The sequence below is a fragment of the Vicugna pacos genome, chromosome 3 (genome assembly GCF_048564905.1).
Source record: "Vicugna pacos chromosome 3, VicPac4, whole genome shotgun sequence".
Taxonomy (NCBI): domain Eukaryota; kingdom Metazoa; phylum Chordata; class Mammalia; order Artiodactyla; family Camelidae; genus Vicugna; species Vicugna pacos.
In genome coordinates this window covers 5107783-5133199 of record NC_132989.1, presented here as the reverse complement: position 1 = coordinate 5133199, position 25417 = coordinate 5107783, and the positions used below count along the sequence as shown (strand labels likewise).

The following is a 25417-nucleotide window of genomic DNA, read 5'->3' as shown; positions in this document are numbered from 1 at the left end:
TGAAAGACTATGGCTGTCGTAAATAGTGCTGCATGAACCTTGGGGTGCATGTGTCTTTTTGAATTTTAGTTTTCTCCAGATATATACCCAGGAGAGGGATTGCTGGATCACATGATAAGTCTATTTTCAGCTTTTTAAGGAACCTCCATACTGCCCTCCATAGTGGCTACACCAATCTACACTCCCACCAACAGTGTGGGAGGGTTCCCTTTTCTCCACACCCTCTCCAGCATCTGTCATTTGTAGACTTTTCAATGGTGGCCATTCTGGCTGATGTGAGGTGGTACCTCACTGTAGTTTTGATCTGCATTTCTCTGACAATTAACAATGCTGAGCAATTTTTTCTTGTGCCTATTGGCCATTTGTATGTCTTCATTGGAGAATTGCTTGTTTAGGTCTTCTGCCCATTTTGGGATTGGGAGAAAATATTTACAAATGATGCGACTGACAAGGGACTTATTTCCAAAATATACAAACAGCTCATACACCTTAATATCAAAGAAACAAGTGACCCAATCCAAAAATGGGCAGAAGACCTAAACAAGCAATTCTCCAAATCATTAGATTGTATAAGAATTTTATTTTTAAAACACCAGAGGCACAGGAAAATAGAAATAATAATAATCATGTTATTTATATTTATCTACCTGTCAGTATGTGTATTACGAGTGTATTTTTAGACATATGTTAATCACTATTAAGTGAACTTGGAAAGGGATTAGAAAGTAATGTATGTTTTCCTAAATTTTTCCATTATGCAATAATATTAACTTTTAAATAGATACATGATAAAATAACTTTATTGCTGGATATGACATCTTTGCTGTAAAGATATCATTTTTGAGATCTTAAAGATCTTAAATTTGTTACCATGCCTACATATTTATTGAAGGTGTCCCTCAGGGAATCTTTAACTTTCTCATTTCGAAGACTGTAGGAAAAAGGATTCAGCATTGGTGTTACAATGGTATTCAGTACTGTGGCAAGTTTGTAAACATTCATCACATTGCCCTTTTTTGGACGGACGTAGATGAAGATGGAGCTTCCATAGTAAAGTGTTACAACTGTGATATGCGACACACAGGTGGAGAAAGCTTTCTGCCGTCCCTGGACAGAGGGAATTCTAAAGATTGTAATGATAATGTACGTGTAAGACAGTCCTGTCAGGAGCAAGGAACCCAGTAACAACACAGCAGAGGAGACACAGTCAGCCAGTTCAGTCAGAGAGATATCTGCACAGACCAGCTTTAGCACAGGGGCACTGTCACAGAAAAAGTGATTGATTACATTTGGCCCACAAAAGGGCAGAGGAACACTTAATATTGCTGATGCCAAAATTGACAAAAATGCACCCCCGTAAGATCCCAGAAGCAATGATACGCATGTTTTCTTGTTCATGATGATGATATACCTTAGTGGGTTGCAGATGGCAACGTACCGATCGAAGGACATGACAGCCAGGAGGAAGAATTCTGTGGATCCCAAGAGAAAGTAGAAGAAAGACTGTGCAAGGCACCCCATGAAGGATATTGCTTTGGTGAGAGAAAGTGTGTTGGCCAGCATCTTAGGCACCACTGTGGACGTAATGGCAACCTCGAGAAAAGAAAGATTGGATACAAAGAAATACATGGGTGAATGCAGACGGTAGTCACCACACACCAAAAAGATAATCATGGTGTTGCCAATCAGAGACGTCACGTACATAAGCAGGAATGCAGAAAATAGAAGAATTTCTACTTCTTTTTCATTCTGAAATCCTAGAAGGATGAACTCAGTGACTGTGGTCTTGTTTATGTGATCCATAATGTTCCTACTTGCCCCTGGTATAATACAAAAGAGGAGGATATGATTCGTTCTTTCATCTTAACCTTGGAAGTACCCTACCTATAGAAATCAAGTATATTTCATGGAATAATATTAATAAAGACAAATAGTTACTTTTCCAGTGTATAAACAGCTCCTGGTATAAACTGTGCAAGAGGTAAGAGGTCAAGTGTGACATTCACTCACAATAGTTGAATCAGATTGTCCCACAGTAGGAGTGTGGCAACTGTCCTTTTGAAAGACCTGTGAACCTCCCCTCAGGGTAGGGAATCTAACAGTGAATTCAGCTCTTTGCAAGTCGTGTGAACAGGTAAGCAGAGTGTCCTTTGGGACAGATACATCCATTCAGATGTAAAGACACTTATTGAGAATGCTGGCAGACAGAATTGCAGTGGAGTCTAGGCATGTGCAAAAGGCCTTTTCGAGTTGATTTATTACAATTGAGAAGAAAAAAATGTTAAAAAAAACCAACAACTAAACATGATTACGTAATAGGCTCATGACCCTGACTTACAGGTTCCAACCTCTATGTTGTCAAATTAACCATCATCAAGTCAGTCTCCTCTAATATCTATGCAGAGTCACATCTCATAGCAAATGAGGTATTCGTGATTAAGATTAAGGTATTAAGGTAGTTGAGATTAAGGTTAAGATTAATGAGGTCTTTCAAGATTAAAGGAAAAGGATTAAACATATGACTCTTGTTTGTCACTTGATTATATTTATCTTAAAATGCAGATAAAGCAAATGATCAGCAAGAGGGGTAGAAAAATTGAACTTGGAGGTTTTACCTATTCCTAAGAGAAGAAGCAGAAGCATAATTTTGTAGAGCTCATGCTAGGAATCTAGGGCCACAGGCACGGAGAAAACAGGAAACTTGTTAGAGAGAAGGAAATTTTTTACTTGCTGGCTCTGCTGGTATTTGGGGTAGGCAAAAGGAAAGGTTTGGATAAAGGACTAATGTCAAATCCCACATTATTAGAAACATCAAAACTTGATATTGGTGTCGGAAGGGCAACTTTTATATAAGTGGGAATTTTTATTGCTACTTTTCAATAGATATAATGGATGAGTGTGGCAGGGCCACGAAATTTATATAACAGTTACATAACAGAGGGTTGAAAGTAAGACAATACCTGTGTCTTTTAATTTAGCTTAAGTTTTTGTTTCTGATCATAAATATTTATTAACTTATTCATTCACTGACTTTTATTATTATCTATTTACTGCATCGTGAGGAAGCACTTAAAGACACAGATACATTTATGACTCATGCATGTTACACATTTTATGCTATGGGTAAGAGAAATAATTTGGATCCAAGTTAAACCCCTGTGATTCTTTATAATGCCCATTCTGAAGACAGTAACACAAAGTCAATATTTAAGCTAATACAAACTAAATTGGTGAATACAGTGACACGGTATGAGAGACTGCAACCAGGTTACTTTCTTACAACCATGCAAAGGAAAGGAAATACTGATGGATTTGATGGAGAAGGAAAAAAAATGGTGTAGTAAGGTATGTTACTTGAAAGAGGCTTTTTCGTGGTCTCATTAACTAGTTGGTTTGAATATGAGCAATTGATGCTTATCTTTTTTTAAAACTTTTTTTATTGAGTTATAGTCACTTTACAACGTTGTGATGTTTATCTCGAGGGCACTAAGAATGCGAAGGCCAAAGCTAAGTGCTCAGATGGAAACAATAAAGATTTATTCAGTCAATTCCAAAATTTTGCCTTAAGGTTGGCAATAAGCAAAAAACAAGAGAAAGGACCGGAGAAAAATCATAGTTTGGGGAAAATTAGAAAACAAAACAAAAGCAGCGTGAGCAAAGAATATCAGTTAAAAAGAATATTGTCAATTCTCCGCTTACCTGCTAAAGCATACCTCAAAATGTTCATTAATGTTTAAGTACATGTTTTCTGAATATTCCTTCCTTGTAACTGCAGGATCTGGGCATCGTGCACGGGAGGAATCACATTTATTGATTACGTCCTTCTTCTGACAGTATCAGAAGTTACGAAACATAGTTTGGAGAATTACAACTATGGCTGTAGGAGGGTTTAAAAGGACTTTGCATGAGAGTGAATGATTCAAAACAGTGAGGTATTACTGCACATCTGTAGATTATGAGATTCTGGAAAAAGAAGGGAAGGCTGAGTTCATTATTGCTGCTTCCCTAGGGGTAGGGCTTTGAGAAGATCAATAGCCTCCAGAGAATAATTTATTTAAAAAAAAACCAACTCTAATTAAAAGAAAAGTAAAAATGTCCCAAATTAGAAGTGAGAACTTATAAACACAACTTCTTTAAGGAATACACTGAGCTTAAAAATCCTAGCAAAATCGTTAGAGACACTTTGGTCAAGAATCTGTCTTTTAATTGTTGTATGATGTCACGTGCAGGCATCAGGTCGTGAGAAGGGTTTTGATGCTTAGCATCACCATTGCAGTAGTATAATCACCATCTGCATTTATTGAATACCGACTGTGTACTTGGTACCCTTCTAAAAATTTTGCTCACATTTTTTTAACTTTGTAAAAACCGTATGAGGTAGACTGTGTTATTACACTGACTTGTGCTATTTCACATAACTAATAAATAAAAATATCAAAACGTCAGAGGATTCTAAAATATAAATTTATCTAATATAAAAAATATTTAAATAATAAATTCCTTGCACGTTGAATATTTGGTACATATTTTCATTCACTGAGACATACATATAATCCATGCCATCAGAATCATGTAAGTTGGTCAGCAATGAAAAAGACACACATAAAAAAAACAAAACTGCATATTATTATGGAGTAAATAAAAATATATTTTGGATGTAAAAACAGTTGATATAATGCACTCAAGAGAAAATTCCAGTAAACAGATGTCCAGATTACAAGTCAGTGGTGAACTGCTTATTAAAACAGAAATTTTACATAGAAATTATCCAAGCAATTCACATCATCCTTCTGGCAGGCATCTTCCTGGTCAGATAAAAATCCAGGATATATCTTTTTGTTTGGATTGAACATCTAACATTTATTCTCATATAATTTTCCCCATTTTTGCCTTTAGGATGAATTACCAAATCTCGATATTGTTCTTGATTTTTTTTTTGTTTTTTCCTTTTTTTCTGCTATATTCTGCCACATTTCCTTTCTCCCTTCCCTCACGGTCCACTTGCAACTTTATTGGATTTTACTTATTTCTTTATGTAGCCTAGGCTGTTTTTCAAATGATGGTTGACCCATTTAAAATATCCTCTTCCTGCAATACTCTTACTACACCCACCCATCTACTCCAGTTCAAAAATCTGTGTATTCCTATAATTTGAGTTTAATCATTTTTCTTCTGAACACATTACCAGCTTCTCAGCTATGATGAATTACCTTCTGTATAAAGTTATTGCATTTTTCTTGTTTTTGGAATGTTTGTAATACTTTCTATTAGTTATGCTATATTTTTCTTCAGCTAATCAAACCAGTCCACGAAATCAAGGAACATGTTTGTCTTCCACATGTGGTATCTCAAATATTAAGTCCATTTTTTGACTTGTGGCAGCAAGTTAGTAACCATGTGTTGAATGGATAAATGAATACATGGATAATAAATGTGAGAAACAAAATACATGGGAAAAGAAATCTAGGTCCATTCTGTAGATGTCGAGTTTTTGGTGCCTGTGATGCAACCAAGTTTGCATTTGATTTATGCAGAAAATATACACATTTGGAATTTATGTCAGAATAGAAGTTGGAGAGTTCATGAAAATATCCATGGCAATTGAAGTCGTGGGCACTGAATAGGTTAACAATTCAATTCTGACATTACTTATGTGGCGTTAGCTTCAGTTTACATAGGTTAAGGGCTTAGACCCACAAGACTGCCTCACCCCATCTCAGAGGCCAATCACAAAATAGTGCATTACTCACACTTCTGTGTGCTTCAGATATAAATTGGGAGTCAACTTGACCACTTCAAGTTTGATAATTTCTTAGAATGGCGCACAGTAATTAGTTACTGAAATATTTCGCACTGACTGTTAACTTTTCTAGTAAGAGTGTTGTAGCTCTGGTTTTATAACTTCTCCATCTTTTGGAGATACGTCATGAAATACAAATGGGTGAAATGGTACTAGGTCTCAGGTTTTCTTTAAAATTAGCTTAGGTTGTGGCCAAGTGAGTGATGCAGGTGAAAACTTTTTAGAGCTGCCTACTTGAAATGAGCTGATAAACACACGGGGATTACTGTCTTCATATGTTTTAATTTTTTCATAATAAAATGATGTTTTAAAATTATGGGTCAGGGTTACAGTTTCAGTTAAAATATAGTGAGGCTGACCCCTACCCATCTCTCCCAGTGAGTACAATTAAAAATCATGGAAAGAACATGGATGTGAGGGCTCTGAAAAGCAAATAGTAGCAGGTGGATTGGGAAAAAAATATATACATATATTTTGAAGTGCCACCTAACAAGGATGCTTGTCCCTTTGTTTTCCTTCCAGTTTCTCCTAGCCTGGACAAAAAATAAAATACAGTAAGTAAGTGCCTATTGCCTAGAACTTCACATTGACAACTGCCAGAAGGAGCTCCAAAGGCAGCTATCCATTTCTGTGCTGAGAAGTGGAATAGGGAACTTTTCAGGTCAGAGTGAATTGGGGGGGGGGAATTTTTTTTTCTTCTTCCCCAGCTTCTAGGCAATCCTGCAACCCCACAGTGACAACAGTGGCCAGGCAGTCACCCTAAATATAATAAAAGGAGAACGCTTCTCGCTACAGGAGCTGTGATCTCCATAGCATGGGAAGCAAGCATCCCTCCTGACCTTTCGCTTTACAGCCTCTCAAGCTTGGAAGGGAGGCAGACGCAGTCGTGCGGAGTGCATGTCAGAGCAAGACAACTAAAACCCCAGTTTCTAGTAAGAAACCCAGGAAATGACCCCTAAGAGCAGGAAGATGTAGGGGAAGCAGCTGAGGTAAGAAAGTTCAAGAAAGCCGTCCTAGTAATGTATGCATAAACTCCGAGACTCATCTCCAGGCTGCAGACGCTTGCATCTGCATATAAAGAGCATATCCATGTCTTGGAGAACAAAAGTATGCAGTAGGAAGCCAGAGAGACCCCAAACTGTCCAGCACTGGTGCACACATAGGATATGTATCAAAAGCACTGGAAACTCTTTAAAATTGAACTGACATAGGAAGCAAAATCCATCCATCTATCTATCTATCTATCTATCTATCTATCTATCTATCTATCTATCTATCTATCAATCTACACTTCAGAGTCCCATATTATGGAACTGATCAGAATACAATTCCAAATTTTGACACATAAAAGATAAGAAAATCTTAACATATCATAAAGAAAAGACAATAAACTTGATTTTAAAAAAGATTATTTAAAAGTGATAAAGAATAAGTCAGCTCAGTCTAAACAAACAGAAACACTTAACCAACACCATACCTTCTTTTCTGCTCGTCCTCAGGCAGTAAGAAAGCAATGCTGCTGGGGCGGGGGTAGCTGTTCCTGATAAAACTAATGTTGTTAGTTAAGGAAAACCAGAATGGACATCGGGTAGACGTCTAGCAGTCTCTGCTAAATTCTCACATTCCTCAATTGAATAGTCGTAAGTTAGAAATATTTGTGCTTTTCCAGCCCCTGTACAAGATGAAGGTGTGAGGACAGACAACAGATTCTTTATCATACAATCCATCAGGTGTACGAAATACCACGTGTAACATACATGTATGGATTAAAGAAAAAAGATCAGTATTTCATTTGAACCAAGATGTCATCAATTCAAGATATATCATTGTTTTATGTGCCCTTAAAAAGCTGGCAACTATATTAACTCAATGATATCTTATCCCTGCAAGTTTGTATTTTGTAATTATTAAGATAATCCTTCAGATTTGATTTTTAACACAGATCACTCTTGTGAATATAAGAAATGTAAACTTACTACAATGAACTGGTTATGTCTGTAACAATGATAAATACAGAATTTAGGACCACCTGCTTTCAGAAGTGTTAAAAGGTGAAATTTAATTTCAGTGTCCATATACCCAACACCTTGTTTATGAAATAGGACATTCCAAACACTATTGAATCTTTTGTGTATATTTTCCAGATGACATCTCCTTTTTCACCATAGAGATACCCGATTTCCTTGAGACACTACCAACCATGGAATTGCTTTGTTTGCTCTCATTTTTGAACTGTTCAGTAACTCTTCTTGACATGCTTTGTTTAATCCAGCAGTAGGTGAGATGCATCCACACCAATGTCAATGCTGTATCATATCCCACTGCACATATATACCACAATTTATTAATTCTTCAGTTGGTGAACCTTGGGAGATACTTCCTGGGCTTTGCTCCAAAATTCTCCTGGAATACATGTGTGAGTTTCCTCCGGGTATTGACTGCAGGATGTGGAACTGCTAAGTCTAGATGGCAAGCTTTTCTATCCTGAATACTACAAAATACTTCCTCTTCCTTCCCTGAATATCCTGAGTGTTCACAAGTCTTATTCTTCCTTAATTTATGGATCTGACATGACATATAATTCAGGGACCTTCAGAGGGAAGGGGAGGAGGAAAGACAGTTGGTAGTCCTTCCCATCCCACAGAATGTGACTTTCCATCCTAGCCTGGGCAACCAGAGGCAGACAGCGACGAATGCAAAGAGCAGCGCTCTTGTGGGCTCTGTCAAGCAAAGGTGTGAGGTGGGGCTGTGGCAGGAAGGAGGACAGGGGTTTCAGGCTGCAACTCAGTTGATATCACAGAATGTTCTGGCGTCAATAATATGCTTTGGAATGAGCACATTCAAAATGACCATAGATTTCCTCGTGAAAAGAAAGGTCTTGTTTATTCAATACAAAAGGGAAGTTACCTGGAAACAGCTTGCTCCCCATGCCTCTTATGTTGGGCTTCCAAGGTTACTGCCCTGCCCCCCCTTTCTTTTACTGCCTCCTTACGTAGTTGTCACAGTACCAGTGACTTCCCAGCCCCTCCAAGCTGTCCTCCTGCAAACCATCTCTCCCTCACCTACAGCACACTTCATTATTTCTTAGCAATGTGGACCCACCCTTTTTAACCATCGTGTCTCCAAATGTCCCCACCCCCCACCATGGGCACACTGTACTTCAGCCAGACTTGACTAATGCCTGTCTTTCAACCACATTTTCTCTTATCCTCTAGCATTGGTTCCGTGAAGGTGTTGCTCACATTGTTATCTCACGCTGGATGTACTTTTATTTCCTTGCCACCTCTTATCTCCCTATGGAGGCTGTGAACTCCCTCGGGGCTTTATTATTCACACAGGATGCGCACCCCACCCTGCCCTGTGCAGAGCGGAGAATCTGGCACACAGTCAGCACAGAGTCAATGTAGACTTAAAATAAAACTGAGTCACCAGACCCGTTCTGTTAAACCGGAACATCGTGAACTACAAAGAGGAAGTCAGATCTGCCCACACTGAGTGTGTTAGTGCTGGACCTGCTCGTCCTCTCTTGCCTCCCCACCTCTGTGAATTGCACTATCACCTGCCCAGACCGTCCAGCAGGAAACCTGGAGGTCACTTCATATTCTCCCCCGTCCCTCACTCCCTTGTTTAACTACTATGCTCTATGGAGTCCATGTCAATACCCTCTGTACATGTTATCATCTCTCCCTTCACGGCCATGGTCCCAAGTAACTTCTCTGATTCCAGGCTTCCTTCACTCCTTTGCGCAGTTCTCACTGTAAGTATAGGTATGGGCAAATCAATTCTTTGCCCCAAACATCTCCCAGGCCCCAGCCCATAACTGTCTGAGCATATCTGTCCTACTGCATCTCCTGCTGCTCCAAGTACCTTGAGCTGTGATCTTCCCGAACATACCGAACTGCCTTGCAGCCCCTGCCTAGGCTGTACCCCGCAGCACAGCTTGCATTCCCCACTCTGCTTGTGTCTTTGTATACACCAGTTGTTAACACAGGTAAAAGACAAGTAGCAGGCATTAAAGAAAAGTAGTAGGCATTTATTTGAGGAAATGAGTTAACTGATCCGCTTCAGGAAAGTTATGTTTCTCCTGCCCTGAAACAGGTGAGTGATGACTTTCGAGATCCAATCTCGTCCGTATCCTGGGTCTCCATGAATGGCGAACCTATGCTCCCTCCTGGGCTAGGATGAGCTTTAGGAGAAGAGGAGGGACAAGGAAACCAGTCTCTGGATTATGGGACCCCATCTGCCCTAGTTTTAGGTCGGCTTCTCCTCAACTTCTCAGATACCCTGGAAAACAAGACAGAACAAATCTCGCTAAAACAAATACCGTCTAGTGCCAAGATTTTTATATATATAAACACCCTTTTCCAGTGAATGAGTCAGACTTCCTTGGAGAAATGGTTGGCTGCAGGACTAGGCTAGGGAACTGATCAGGGCCGGCACGGAGGAGGTGAGAAACAAGACTTCCAACTGTTCTCCCCTGGGGAGCCCCCCTGCACGACGCAGTCGGTCTTGTCCATGCATGTCCCTCTCTTTATGGGGCTCGCAGATGTGGGAAAACCACACCAAGTTCATACTGCCCTTTTCTTATCACAGTGCCCGTTTGCCTGTGATAGCCCTGGTTTAGCGTTTGTAATTCTCCAGAGGAAGCGAAAAAGATAAGGACACGGGAAAAGTCTGCAATCCCTTCGCCTGGACTGCGAGCTGCTGGAAGAGAGGTTAGTGCCTCATTGGTCCTAGTTCACCACACGCATCTGAGCACAGAGCATTTGAAAGTGAAGTAAGAAACCGAAGCCAACAGAAAGGAGGGAGGGACATCTGGTCACCCACCTAGATTTGGCCCCTTTTCGGGTGGAGCTGAGGGTGGTGGGCTCCTCAGAGGAAGAGCCTTGACCTCTTCTCCCTTTTACCTCCCCAAGTGCTTCTGCGGGATTTCGAGACCGATTTGTCTTCCCTGGAACTCCGGAGAAGGGTAGCCCTTTTGGTGTGTATCCTCTCCTGTTTCTTCCCGTGTGTAAGATCTTCGGCCTGGAGTTGAGACACCCTCCGGCCCACATCCTGTGCACTCAGATTGCTTCTGCTCTGCATGGTGGACACAGAGGGCCCCGCTCTGGGACCTTCAGCAGTCTTTGTGGCACGTCGGCTGATCACCTCTTCTCGGGCCGTGTTCACGCTGCCCCGAGCGCTTACCACTGTTGCCCGAGATGCTGCCGCCCGGGATGCTGCCACGTGGTCAGGTTCTGAAGGTACCGGAATTAGGAAAGAGTGCTTTTCCCTAAGCAAATGTGTGTGTGAAGCATGCTGTTGGATCCCTTCCCCACCAGCATAAGCCAGAGAGGTGTCCTCAGACGGCTCAGCTACCATGGGAAGGCTCCTGACGCTGACCTGATCTTGGTCTACGTCTCCACAGAACTCCACAGCCTGTGCCAAGAGGAGAAACGGGGAAGCAAACAAGAAAATCAGTGAGACTGAAAAGAGCTGTCACCTGTCTTCTTGAGGCTAAATCACTCAAGAGCTTATAATTAGAACCTTTGTTGTCAAGTCATCTCCCAGTGAATGCAGGAATCTCCTCTTTAGCCCCCCCCAACACTCCAGTTTTGCTTGGACAGTTCTGGTGCCCCAGTGGGCATCCCCACACTTTTACTTTATACATTTGTCTTAGCATTTCTGCAAGATAGATTCCTAAAAATCAGTCTGACAGTCAAGAGCTATGCTCATTTGAGCCACCCTCCCAAATCACCCTGGCCCCTTCTCCGAGAGTCTCTGCAAAGCCTTACTGCTGGACTCCGCTTATCCTCTGCGTCCAGCACAGGTATGCCCATCATGTCGCCAACTGGTTCAGCCTGGGTACCACTGTAAGCCTCCACCGGAGGTCTCAGAATGTGCACCAGGTCTTCCCAGTGTGCAAACAGGTCTTCTTTTGTATCTGAAGGGGTGCACAGTTGTAGGTAAAAAGAGCGACCAGTGACAATCTTCAAGCAGATTTGTTGTTTCTCATAATTATAGATGGATAGCTTTACAAAACTCAAAGGAAGCAGCCTGTGAGGAGCAAAGAAGTGCGGGGGTTAGGTGGGGATAAAGAGGAAGGAAGTGAGTCTCTTGGTCCAGCCAGAGTCCACTCCCTCTGTTAAAGGATTTACCGAATCCTGTCCGTTTGACCTCAGCTCTCATCTCTACCTCCCCATCACCGACAGGTGCAGCCCTAATTCTGAGAACATCACTGTGATGTCGTCATGTCTCAGTCCAACACCTGTATGGCTCCTACCAAAACCAGCAAGTGTTAAACCCTCACTTACTCTGCCATGCAAGATCCTCCCACTCACCGTATGTCCCCAGCTTGCTTTCTTGTCTTATTCCCACAACGCTCCTTACCTGGTCAATGGCCACTTTCCCCGTAAAGTCTTGGTGAACCCCTGTGGCTGTTTCTGGTCTCTTCTCCTCTGAATTCACACCACAGGTGCTAGTCATGCTGCTGAGACCCCTCTGTCACTGTGGGTTCTATGTTATGGTGAATTATGTACCTTGTGGTCTTATCCCCTCCATGTACTTCTAACAGGAAGAGACTAAAGCTCCTGGACTCACCTGGTCAGCTCCAAGCTGTCTGCCGACTTGAAGCCCCTTCCCCGTGTGTGTTTGTCATGTCTGGCATTGACCGCACAGCTCATCACTGGCCTTGCCAGCAGCATGACATCAGGAATTGTGAGGTTGGGGCTGCTGAATGTAATGCCCACTGTCACCATTTCTACTCTGTTGTGCACATCAATCACTTCTCCTCTCTTGCTGACCTGTTGTTGGAAGAAAGAGGAAAGGAGCATTGTCTTATCTTCTCCCCTAGCTGCTCCACTCCCGAATAAAGTGTCCAGCACAGTTCTTGGTGTGTGCAAACATTCAGAGGGCTGTTAGTTTTCCCACACATGTAATTCAAGCCCTGTACCACAGCTTAGCCCTGACTCAACATCTCCCTCTCCAGTGTGACCTCCTATAGAAGCCAGAATCTTCCTCAGCACATCTATATGCCATGGTAACATAAACAGATGTCCATGTTCTTAGAAGACGCACGAAGGATTCAAGGCGTGAATAGCATAACGTGAACAACTCATCAAGAATAATGCTTTGTGCCTGTGTGCTTACTGCGTCTCCATCCTGCCTACACATGACAAGGAACTGTAAACTCTGAACACCCTGCTGCCTCGACTGACTGAGTCATCACACTAGGGTTTTGTGAGGTAGGCCCCAGGCATCAGTGATTTCAAAACTTTCCAGGTAATTCAGAGGAGCAGCCAAGGCTGAGAGCTGGTGATAGATGGAAAGCCATGGAGCAGCCTGGAGCCACTTGATACAACTGGGCGTGTACATCTAATGAAACACAAAACAAAACGTTTCCGCTATCCGGTGGAGATGTCACTCAAAACATCTCTGCACACTCAGCATGTACTAGGTCTTCAATTAATTTTGGGGAAAAGCGTGGAAGGATGGAAGGAAGGGGGAATTATAAGAAAGAATCATGCAGAAGAGGGGGAGGAATGAGATCACCTGGATAAAGTCACTTTCAAATACGGGCATTTGCTTGAATAGATCATACTCTCCCTTGTCCAGCTGCTGCTGCAGTTTCCCCTTGGAGCTGCTGAACATGGGTAACACGTGGCAGCTTTGGGAGCTGCCATAGGACAACATCATACTGCTGTCCATGGCCATCTTCTATGAAGACAGCTGAAAAGAGGAGGCAAGTCATCTCTTGCCATTGTTCCTTAGAAATTGTTTCCCCAACCGCCGCCCCTGGCACATAGAGTTAACCCCACACATCATGCATGCCATGTTGATTCAGACAAACGGGGTCCTCTGGACAGATGCAACCTGTGCCCACATTTTGCTACCAGGCAGCACCCCTGCTGGAATTGGAGCAAGGCTCCCTTTTCCTCCTGGCTCGGGTGGGCCGGCACCAGGATGACTGCACAGTCGGATGAACAGGAATGCAGGCTGGATGGCAGACCCCTTACCCTCACCCCTCAGCCCGCTGCTGCCTGCGAGCAGAGAACAGCTTGCCCAACCTTGTGGGCGTGGCCCTGCGGGCCCCTGACTGCCTCACGGAGCTCGGAGATTAATCCCCCCTCCCTTCCTTGGCCCAGGACTACCACGTGCACTATTTTCAATGCGGGTTCGTTGCACCCGGGAAAAGTGGCCATCACGTCTCTCCCGGCAGAGGCAAGCGACCCTCACTCTGCCTCAGAGCTTTCTGGACGGCTTTCACCCTTTGGATGGCCTTTCCGTTTAGATCAGTGTCTGTCCCCCCTTCCCCACCCTGGTCGGGGTCCAGGTCCTGACGCTGGGACGCCCGCCTCACCGCACGAGGCGCCCTCCGCAGGCTGCGCGGCTCGTCAGGCCGGGAGCCGGATGGAGAGGCCGCGCCGAGCCGCTCCCGCGTCCCTGCCGCTCTCGCCCAGCAAAACCGCCCCCGTGTGTCTCCTGCAAACCTCCTCCAACTGCCGCCCGCCCGCAACCACCTCCTCCCCCGGAGAGGGCCGCCTTTCAAACACCCCTGTCCTTTGTGACCTGGCGGGTCACACAGCACTGTGTCCTCAGCCCCACAGGCAGCCCGCCCAAGGGCGGGGTAGGGATGAGCGGTGCCCGCCGCCTCCTCCACGCCCCCCCCCCCCCGCCACCGCCCGCCTTGGGCCTGGAGCTCTCTGACAGTAGACGGGGGCAGGACCACCTGCCCAAACCTAGACTCGTCGAGAGATGGGTCCGCTTTGGGCGATGAGACGGAGTGGCCGTGCACTGCCACTCTCCTATGCTTCGCTGCATGCAGGGGACAGGGATGGTGGCGGAGTGGTGTTCCCGCCTTGTCTCCTGCCCCCGTCCGTATGATGGCAGGGTCTTACCTCCCCATTCAAGGTCTGGTTTATGGGACAGCAACCCCACAGTGGAGCCCGAGAGCAAGCCCTCCTTACAGAGAGTGGGGAATCACAGGGAAACAGGCCAAGTAAATCCAGGGAGGCATGGCTTATGTTCCTGCTAAGGAACGGAGTACTACGAAAGCAGAACCAGCCCAGGCTCGGGCTCTGGCTGCTGACGAGCCAAAGCCCTTCACACGGGCTGCCACAGACCTCCGAGGCCTGAGGCTGTCGGTGAGGAGGGAAGTTGCTCCCACTGTGCCACTCCTTCCCCTTCGGTCAGCATCGCAGGCACACCTAGCTGGGGTGGAGGGTTGGGCAGGGTGACATTTTAGGAGCCGGGCCCCAGCATGACCACTTAACTTTCGGTTTCCTTGATTTCCTGTATTCTGGGACTCGGCCTTTGTTGACTGTTACTAGTCCCCAAAGTCTACTTGTTTCCTGTTTCAACATCACTGATATCTTTTAGCATCTGTATGATCAATGACCACGGGCTAACATAGAATGCCACATTATTCACTAAGTATAAGAATTTCAGTAACATAAGTGTGTGTATTATGCTTCGTAGGTAGACTGTGAGTAATCACTCTCTAATGTAGGCAAGGAGCATAGATTTTTTTGAATGAGACCACCTTGTAAGTATTAGATACGGAAATCCATCACTCATTTAAAATAAAACATACATTTATTGCAATAAGGAAACCAGCAGCAAGTAATTCTGATTGTAAAAGTTCTTAACTTCATGTGCAGAACAGTTATTTTTTAAAAATTACAAAATTCTATTGGATATGAATGTCTGTCAAGCAAATAAATCAACTAGTTTATAATGGTAAAAGCAAAATAATGGATAGTAGGTTACATCATAATTCTAATATTTCCAGAAATATTTGTTGAACAGTAATTATAACATTACACTATACTTTAACTATGTGTTTATTTCTACGTATTTCATTACATAGAGGGCAAGGGAAGTTAAGAAAATGTCCCAGGGGGATAACCTGACTTTCTCATGATAAGTCTTCACAGAATATGTACTTTTGCCTAGAAAATTTTTAAAACAAGAAAACTCTGAATTTATGTAAAATACAAATAATATTATCACTCAATGTAGACTTAAGTGTAGAAATACTGAAGAAAGCATTTAAATTTGGGAAGAAAGAAAATACCTTCATTATTTATTACTTTCTCCCTAACTTTAGCTGAAGGTAAGCATCAACTTGTATCACAAGAACGCCTAAACTTGACCCCAGAAGCTTTACAGTTTGCTGAGTGGTCTGAGACATTTGCTTTCTATTCTATTCAAATATTCTAAAATTTAATCTCAAAATATGCATAATCAAATTTTAGTTCTAATTACATTTCAGATTATACTGACTTATTCTCAAACAGTTCACTGTATGATGGTGATAATCAGTTCTGAACTTGACTCAGCCCAAAATTGATTCTGATATAGAATACAGTGTACATTTGAAGGCCACCCATGAATGGTTAGAAAAGATGATAAAATTTTGGTCTTTTGAATTTGTTGCGTTAACCTGCCACACTGTAACATTTTGCTTTAAATAGTTGACTTTGCTGCTTATAAATCATTTCAGTTGTTAATACGACTTCATAATACTGCTATAGTTACATCATCCAAACAAGTCATGAGATGTAATAATTCAATATACAAGTTGAATTAAGAAAATAAATTAAGGCCATTTTAAAACATATATTGAGAAAACTTATTAATTGGCAACATTTTTATCAACTTTGACTGTTTAATGTAAATAAAATATTTAAGTAAATAACACATTAAAAATGTCTCAAGGTTGTATGCATCTAAATATTTGATCAAATTAAAAAGGACTTGGTTGATTTCTGATTTCATCTCATTTTGATTTATGAAGTTAACTTACCTAGTTATTTCTTTTTGAATGGCCCAAGAGTAATTTATAGGTAGCATAACTATAAGTGTTAAAGAATAACACATGCTAATAATTTTCCATATGATAAAAATTTGTTTCAAAAATTCTCAGTGTGGAAGAAGTCTATACATTTCAATAGTTTACTTAGAAGGTAAATAAATATGTACCATATTTTAAAAAAAATAACTAGAAAGAATCAAAAAGATTAAAAAGCAAAGTGTGGAAAATAATTGTTGACCACAAATATTTGAAAAAGACTTAAGTAGAATTCGCAAAAATAGAAGCAAATTATTATTAAAATTAAAAATTCAGTGAAAGCTTAAAGATCAAACTGAGTCAATGGACTCATGAGAAAAAAATAACCAGAACATTTTATAGAAAAGGAAATAGAATTTTATACACACACATAGGTACACAAACCAACACACACACACACACAAGCATAATAAGTTAGAGATACAGAGAATAAAGAAGGAAAGAAGAAATAAAAAGAAGTGGTCATTTGGTAATGGCTAACTTTTTAAAAAAATTTGTAAAATATATCAATCCGTGTGTTCAGGAGAACAGTTTGCCTCATCTAGATAGAAATTAGCCTACAAATTGAGTGTATGATATCTTTTAAAAAAAACCCTCTAAATCCCCTGTTTATTCATATTCAGACTGTGTCCTGAAGTCTAAGCTCTCTGAACTTCATCAACAAGTTTACTGCTAATTCCAGCCTGAAGCCATTGGCAGTGAACTTCTGGCTAGATTTGGCCAATAGAGGGACTTGTACTAGAGTAGATAAAAAGAATTAAATTCTGCATAGGGTGTTAACTATTCAGTTCTCTTTTTGTAAAGGTGTCTCAGGCTGGAAGACTAGACTCCCCAATCAAAAAACACAGAGTGGATAAGTGGATAAACAAAGAAACTAGGCCCAATTTTATTTTCTCTACAACAGAATTACTTCAGCCTTATGGACAAATAAAGGCTAAAAATCAAGGCATTGTAAGATATTCTATGAAAATGGAAATTAAAAGAGACAAACAATGCCATGTGATGAAAAAGGGATCCATTCATCAACAGGCTATAACAATTTAAAATATATTACAACCCAGTATCAGAGACCCTGAAGATATAAAGCGAATATTAACTAATATGAAGGGGGGGGATATAAAACAATAGGATAATAGTAGATGGTTTCAATATGCCACCTTCAACAACAGACAGATCATACAAACAGAAAATTAATAAGAAACCAGAAGGTTTGAACTCCTCTTTACTCCAAATGAGCGTAGCAGACATATACCAAGCATTGCTTCCAACAGCAGCAAATCCATATTTTTCTCGAGTGTACATGGAACATTCTCCCAAATAGGAGTACATGGTAGACTGCAAAACAAATCTTAAGACATTTATAAAGGCTGAAGTTATATTAAGCATCTTTTTCAATTACAGTGTTATGAAACTAGAAATCAATAAAAGGTATAGAATTGTAAAATTCACAAATATGTGGAAATTAAGCAGTACACTCTTACAGAAGACATTAGGTCAAAAAACAAAGGAGAAATCTTTGGACAAATGAAAATACAATATAGTAAAACTTATGGTATACAGCAAAAGCAGCTCTAAGAGAGAAGTTTTAAATAATAAATGCCATAACTGAGACAAAAACCTAAAAATAAAAAACTAACTTTGTTTTTCAATGAACAAGACAAAGAAGGGCATATTAAACCCAAGTTAAGCAGACCGAAGTAAAAAATATCAGCAGAAATAAATAAAATAGACAATAGAAAATAACTGACACACTGAATTAATTATTTGAAAAGATAAAACCCACAAACCTTTAGCTACATGAACTAAGAAAATGCGAGTGAAGATTTAAATAAATAAAGTCCAGTTTTAAAGAGGAGAAATTACATCTGACCCCATAGAAATAAAATGAATGATAAAGGAAAATTATGAACTATTTTACACCAAAGAATGAGACAACCTAGGAGAAATGTATAAATTCCTAGAAATATTCAACCTACCACCTCTGAATCAAGACACGATAGAAAGACTGAACAAACCAATAACGAATAAACACATTGAAGCAGTAATCAAAACTCCCAAGCAATGAAAGCTTAAGGACAGAAGGCTTCAAGGATGAATTCTACCAAATATTTAAAAGAAAAAAATCAATACCAAACCTTTTAAACTCTTACAAAAAATAGAAGAGGGAGGATTAACAAATGATACTATAAGGCTAACATTAGCCTGATAATAAGACAAAAACACCAGAATAAAATAAAATGTTCCAATAACCTTGGAAATTTTATAGCATTTTCTTATTAAATTAAATAGGCACAGCACATAAATACTCAGCACGTGGGAAAAAGCCTATCATGGTATGTGACACAAATGCTTATATGATGTGATTCCATATGGATGAAAACATAGAATAAGGAAGCTAGGCCATAAACGAAAAAAAAAGGAGAAAAGTAATTGCTTGGTTCTAAGGGAAGAATTAGCATGAGTGCATGGAGCATGAAGAAACTTTGTGGAGGAGAAAAGAATGCTGGGTTTCTTAACTGTGGTTGTAGTTACATGTGTGTATACATTTGTCAAAACTCATTGCTTATAATGAGTGTGTATTATGCTATGTCAGTTACAGCACTAAACGTTTATAAAAATTGTATTGTCTATTGCCCTAGGATAGAGTTACACAGTGTGATCACTATTAATACCTTGGATGAGAGATTTGATATCCTCAGATAAGCTTTCTTACCTGAGCATTTTTCATGCCCATATCAATACATGAAACCAACATCCTATGTTACTGAGAAAAAAAGAGAGAGAGAAAGAAAACTCTCTCCGCACATTTTGAAATATCTCTTGATGACTTCCCCTTCTTCATTTACCACTGGTTTACAATTTGTTTCTTTAGTGCGTTAAGTGTTTGATCTGCTCTGCATCTATGCAAATTGTTGAGTTTATTTTATTTAACATAGGGATAACCAATGTTCAGAAACCGATAAACTGGACATTCTTTTTATTAAGTAATTTAAGCAAACTCAAAATTACTTTGCAACGTCTCTTTCACTGCGTCTATGTGGATATCATCTATATTTATTTTATTCATTGTTCTAGGTTGTCATTTTCTTCTTCTGATACCACGGTTTGCCCTACTTTCATACTCTCTACACATATTCACTGTGTTGTAATATAAACAGTTTGTGAAATGGCTAAATCTTGGTGTCTGGCTTAGTGGGCAGCATTGTTTTCCACACACACTCAGTAAGTCCTGTTTTAGTTGAGTTATTTGCTGTAAAGAGATGCCAAGCCAGCGTTGTTTTGTTTCTTCCTTTCTTTCTTTTGTTGGTTTTGTAGCCCTGTATTGGAAAGAAAGGCTTTTCAATTCTAACCTAGTTTGTACTTTTTATGCTGGAGAATCCTTTCTTCCACTGTGGCTGAATCATTGAGAGATACAATTCTGAAATTACATTTTGAAAGGTGAATTTCATGGGCAGTGGCAGTTAATGAAGCCACCGGGGAGACTAGTTCCTGTGGAGATGTTTCAAATGCTTCCCACGCTTTACTTTTCCTTTGGCCCCAAGAGGAGAATACTCTGATTGTCACCAAAGGACAGTCCTCAGGGAATTTCTGTGGGTGTCTCAAGGTAGAGGACAGATCTCCAAAGCTTGAGGCTGACGAAACACTAACATTTCTCATCAGGGGGATCTCAGACCATGCCTTTCTCTGCATCCTGGTCACAGGGACAAACAAACTGAGGGAAAAAAAAAAAAGGAGTTTTGTGTTTATCTGTAGCGTAGATGGTGTGTCACAGCCAAGGGCGTAACAGAGAGCTGATGTCTAAGCTTACTTCCCTTATGTAATGTGTTCTAATTCCTAGACATGTTGAAAAGGAGCATTTAAAGAAAATATCAGTAATAGCATTTAATTCCTGAAAAATAACCATTCCTGTGAGTATACCTGGGCAGATATAAGCAGCGCTGTTTCTCACTTTTCTAGAGAATGATAGAGTTACATGATAGCACTTTTATCGGTTTGGTTATTTCTGTAATCTGAGACAGCAGTCTTGTTCAGATACTCATTTGGCATTTAAGAAGCGTTTCTATAGCTTATAAAATGAAACATTAAATAAATAAAAAATACATTTCTCCTTCTATTTCAATGTTATTTTATTTTATAAAAATGGTAAATAATAGGATATTATTTTTCCTAGTATTCCGTTTCCTCCTCAAGCTATATATAGCTAGAGTGTGTATAATTATTTTTTTCTAAACACAGAATTAGATAATTTGGGTATCTATTAGAAAAAGAAAAGTCATTTTCTTTTAGGGGACGGCATTCATTTGATTCTGTTGTCAAAGTTCTACTTATATTCCTTTCAAATAATTTTTCTTTCTTTCTTTCTTTTTTCTTAATGCCAGGAGACTAACAGGATAATAGTACTAATAATAACTGTAGTAGAAATAGTTATGTGATAACCTTTAGCATGACTAAACAGGATGTTATTAGATATATAGATGATAGCAATGAGTTACTTTGGATAAATGACCTTACATGAGTAATATAACTTAATGTTTTCTTATGAGGTCAGAGTATCAAACTTAGTAAATATATTTTTAAAAAATTGTCCCAGTTATTTCCTTCGAATGGTTCTCTTAAATTACATATTCTAGGTCAATTTCTCCTCATATTTTGAAAACTATTTTTGAATAGTGGTAGAGCCAGCAAAAGCACAATTTTATTTGTGGTATTCAAAATAATGTGGTAAGAATGTTAGCATTTTGAGGGGATCAATATCAAAAGATTGGTTTAGTGGGACACATAAAATATTCCCTTGACCATACTAACCTAACCATTTAACCAGGTCTAAGTAATAATTTCTATGATGTATATCTTGAAAAGCTCTACTTTATCAACATCACATCACAGGGAGCATGAATGTGGTGTCATAAAACTTATACACAGTTTTCTATAGAGGTTTATAATTCAAAACTTCCATAAAGGTTTAATACAGGAATTTGTGGATTTGAACCACATTGCTTTCCTGTTACAATTCAGCTACTTTTCCATTGTGATTCTACAAGAGATATAAAGTCTGTATTTTTACTGCCAGGCATTTTTTGTTAAATAGCAAAAATATACATTTTACATATAGAAGGAAGTTTTTATTATGGGTGTTAAGATTTTCTTTTCTATTGTATAATTTGCACTTATCAATTGGATATTTTGGTACCAAAACACATATATACATAAATACAACCATTAAAAACCCGTTTCTTTAAAAATAAGATTTTTTAAATTTTGTCAAGAACACTTATCATAACTATAGTTGTAAATACTGTATTTTATACTTTAAAAGCTTTGTCTATTGAAAGACAGCTGGATTTATGACTTCAATATTATTTGCTGGATTGTTCTTAAACAGTGCAGGAGAAATGGATGCAATGATTCTGAAAACAAGCGAGCCAAGATTACAACAGGTGGAGGAATATTTATGAAAGAAAACTTTTCCTTGGGTGTTGAATTCACACTTTTTGTTTGCTTTCTGGAGATACATTTTGTTCATCTACCAATTTCCCACCAAGCTCTAAGTGATGGGGTACAGCAGGGTTCATAAAGTTAAAACTGTAGACAATTCTTTGCCTTCATAAGGCGACTAGTGTGGTCCAGGAGCTCCATTCTGAGAGCGCCCACCCCCATCCTCTGTTCTGCATGTGGTTTATGTCTTCACCAACCTCTAATGTCCAGGATGTGAAATCCTCAGTGATGGGACAATGGCATGTCCTTTCAATAGTCACATTTTATGTATTGTCTGGACTGTGGTCTTTTAAGACAACCTACCTGGGTACAATATATGCCCCATCATTTAAATTGATTTGACTAGGAAAAATATTTAGTTTCTCCGTTTGCAAAGTGCATTATTAAATTATTTACCTTTGTAATTTTTTTATAACTCAAATGAACTAAATCATATAAAATATTTATGAAGATGCCAATTATGTTGTTTGGCAGACGTTGACTTTTTACTATTCTTGTGTCCGTTATTATCAAAAAATCAATATGTATGAAATACTCGTCTCTTGCTCCTCTGCCAAATTCTAGGCCTTGTTAACTCATTCCAGACAACGAGGATGAGATATGAATATGGCAAACCAAACAAGAGTGACAGAGTTCATCTTCCTGGGGTTTTCTGGCATGCTGTATCTGCGGCTTGCATTATTTGTGATGTTTCTCACTGTATATCTGCTCTCCCTCATGGGAAACACCCTCATCATTTTCATCGTTCTGATGGACTCCACTCTCCAAACACCCATGTACATTTTCTTAGGAAATCTGTCCTTCCTAGAGATCTGGTACACCACAGCCACAGTGCCTAAGTTGCTGGCCACCTGTGTCTCGCGGGTGGTCACCATCTCTGTTTCTGGCTGTGTGGCCCAATATTACTTCTTTTTCTCTATGGGAGCTATGGAGTGCATCATGCTGGCTGTGATGGCCTATGACCGGTACCTGGCCATCTGCAGCCCTCTGAGGTACTCACTCCTCATGCGTCTTCCCGTGTGCCTGCGGTTTGCAGCTGGATCTTGGGTTGGGGGCTTCGTTGCCCCCCTCCTACCTACCATACTCATCTCTTACCTAGACTTTTGTGGACCCCAGAAGATCAATCATTTCTTCTGTGACTCAGACCCAATTTTTAAACTCTCTTGCTCAGATACATTCTTGGTGGAGGCCTTGGGCTATACGTGTAGTTCTGTTGTGATTCTAAGTTCTTTTCTTCTCACCATGTCCTCCTACGGGCACATCGTGGTCACAATCATCAGGCTGTCTTCCCGGGAAGCCCGGAAGAAAACTTTCTCCACCTGCGCGTCCCACCTCACCGTGGTCACCATCTACTATGGCACCATAATCTTTGCCTATGTTCGCCCTCCTGCCAAGTACAACTTCACCATGGGTAAAGTGGTCTCGGTGATCTACTGTGTGGTCACCCCATTGGTAAACCCTCTGGTATACACCCTAAGAAATAAAGATGTAAAGAAAGCTTTCAGAAAAGTTCTAACAAGAAAGACATTGCTCTTGACCAAAAGTACGCAGGAGATTTGAGAGATTAACTAAAATGAGCAATTTAGAATGGATTCTCAAAGCACATTTGCAAATGGTAAGTGTTGAAAATTTTAGTATTGGATGGATACCACCCAATATGGACATCTCTGCACTTTACATTTTGGTTTGAATTCTACTGAAATAGGTACTCTGTAATTACTGTGTTTAAGAATGACTCAGTGCAATATCATAGTCATAAAGAGATAAACGACACAAATGCCCACAAGGCATTTACAATGGGAAAATTGACTGATTTTTGTCCCAAACCAACAGTTCACTTCACATTTTTTATAATTTACACCTGAATCGTAACCATCAGCCAACAGTTTTTTTCCGTTATATAAAGCGGTGTTCCTACATCTAGTAGATAGACTGTTATAAATGTATTGCTTTGTACTGCAAAATAATTTAATACATACTTAAAGTACATAGGGTGAGCCAGGCAATATTATTAAGCATGGGTGTTGATTTAATTACAAATATACACATAATTGGAGAATTTCATTAGAAAAATATCAGGAAGATGTTAGCTAATTGAAGTTTTTCTAAATAATATTACAAAATTTCAAAGTATTGGCAGTGGTAACAAAGTTAATAAGGAGAAGGGAAAAAAAAACTTAGAACCAGACTACACAAGAATGGAACATCTCACACGGTGAAAAAAAATCTTATATTCTTACAGAATATTCAAGCAGACAGTAATTTGAGCATAAACTTATACAATTCAGCTGGAGGGGGAGAGAAAAGGTGGTAGAAAATAGGTTTTCTACTCTTATGGCCACCTTTCTATGTTAATGAAGAAGCTTTATAATTTTTAATTATTTCAGTACCTTTTAGTAACCAAGAGATGGCAAGCTTGTTAGAAGAAATAAATTCTATCAAAGCTTTCTAAGATGGTGTTGTCTACCCGATTGCCTCTGAACTCTTGCTCTCCAGAGTGTGGTCAGTGGACTGGAAACTGGAATAATCTGAGAGCTTGTTGGGAATGCAAATCTAACCTCAGCCTCTTCAATGAGATTATGTCATAGTTGACTGATACTCAGATTACATCACTAGAAACTCTATTTTAGCGACCAAGATTTTTAAAAGTCTTTTTTTTTTAATGACATTAGTAGTGAATATAATGAATTCAACAGTTTCTTGCAGATGCCAATGCTTGACATTTTTCTTAGTTTCAATTTTGGCATGCCCTTTTCTGTATATATTTAAACCACAGCTTTTTTTTTAAAATTTTTTTCCTGAATGCCTAATTAATTTTTCTTTTTAACCCAGTGCATTGTCATGGAGACCAAAATTACCCGTTTGTGTAAATGAAAAATGTACATCACATTTCTTTTAACATTTCTTCTTTTTTCATCTGAAAAGCCATATACAAACTCTCACAATAATAGGGAAACATTCTGTATCTTCACACAGGTATTGCTGTGTATTATTCTGCAAGGGAGGAAAAAAGTCATTCCACCCTCTTAAGATCTGTGGTTAAGCTTAAGTGTTAAACTAACAGAAGGTAGATTCACAGGATAAAAGCATATACAGTTTGCTTCATTTTTGTACTTGCAGATAGATTTCCTTAAATGAAAACAAATGTAAAAGAAAGAATGTTGCTCATCGTGCAGTTCTACAAGGATTAAGTTGTTAGCTACTGTGTTTGCTGAAGACACTGCACCCTGAGAGGGATTCAGGATGAAAAGCAGAATGAGGAACTTCGTGTTTTGGAAAAACAGGCTCTT

General features: G+C 39.8%; 3 protein-coding genes across 5 annotated transcripts; 1 reads left to right on the top strand and 2 right to left on the bottom strand.

Moving 5' to 3' along the window:
- Positions 1-834: 834 nt before the first annotated feature.
- Positions 835-1803, bottom strand: LOC140690391 (olfactory receptor 6M1-like). The gene has a single exon (XM_072952092.1). The coding sequence runs from the start codon at positions 1801-1803 to the stop codon at positions 835-837; it is 969 nt and encodes a 322-aa protein (XP_072808193.1).
- An 8009-nt stretch (positions 1804-9812) lies between these two features.
- LOC140690883 (Golgi-associated RAB2 interactor protein 6-like) lies at positions 9813-14204 on the bottom strand. Of its 3 annotated transcripts, none has more exons than XM_072953034.1 (6): positions 14139-14204; positions 13331-13507; positions 12380-12582; positions 11575-11836; positions 10628-11218; positions 9813-10084 (listed from the first exon to the last, which is right to left on the bottom strand). In XM_072953034.1, the coding sequence occupies exons 2-5, from the start codon at positions 13490-13492 to the stop codon at positions 10673-10675; spliced, it is 1173 nt and encodes a 390-aa protein (XP_072809135.1). In that variant the 5' UTR covers positions 13493-13507; positions 14139-14204; the 3' UTR covers positions 9813-10084; positions 10628-10672. The 3 variants fall into 3 exon arrangements, with proteins under 3 accessions (XP_072809135.1, XP_072809143.1, XP_072809139.1); XM_072953042.1 differs by lacking the exon at positions 14139-14204 and adding an exon at positions 13930-14006; XM_072953038.1 differs by lacking the exon at positions 14139-14204 and adding an exon at positions 13599-13651.
- An 8523-nt stretch (positions 14205-22727) lies between these two features.
- LOC140690383 (olfactory receptor 6F1-like) lies at positions 22728-23687 on the top strand. The gene has a single exon (XM_072952089.1). The coding sequence runs from the start codon at positions 22728-22730 to the stop codon at positions 23685-23687; it is 960 nt and encodes a 319-aa protein (XP_072808190.1).
- Positions 23688-25417: the final 1730 nt, after the last annotated feature.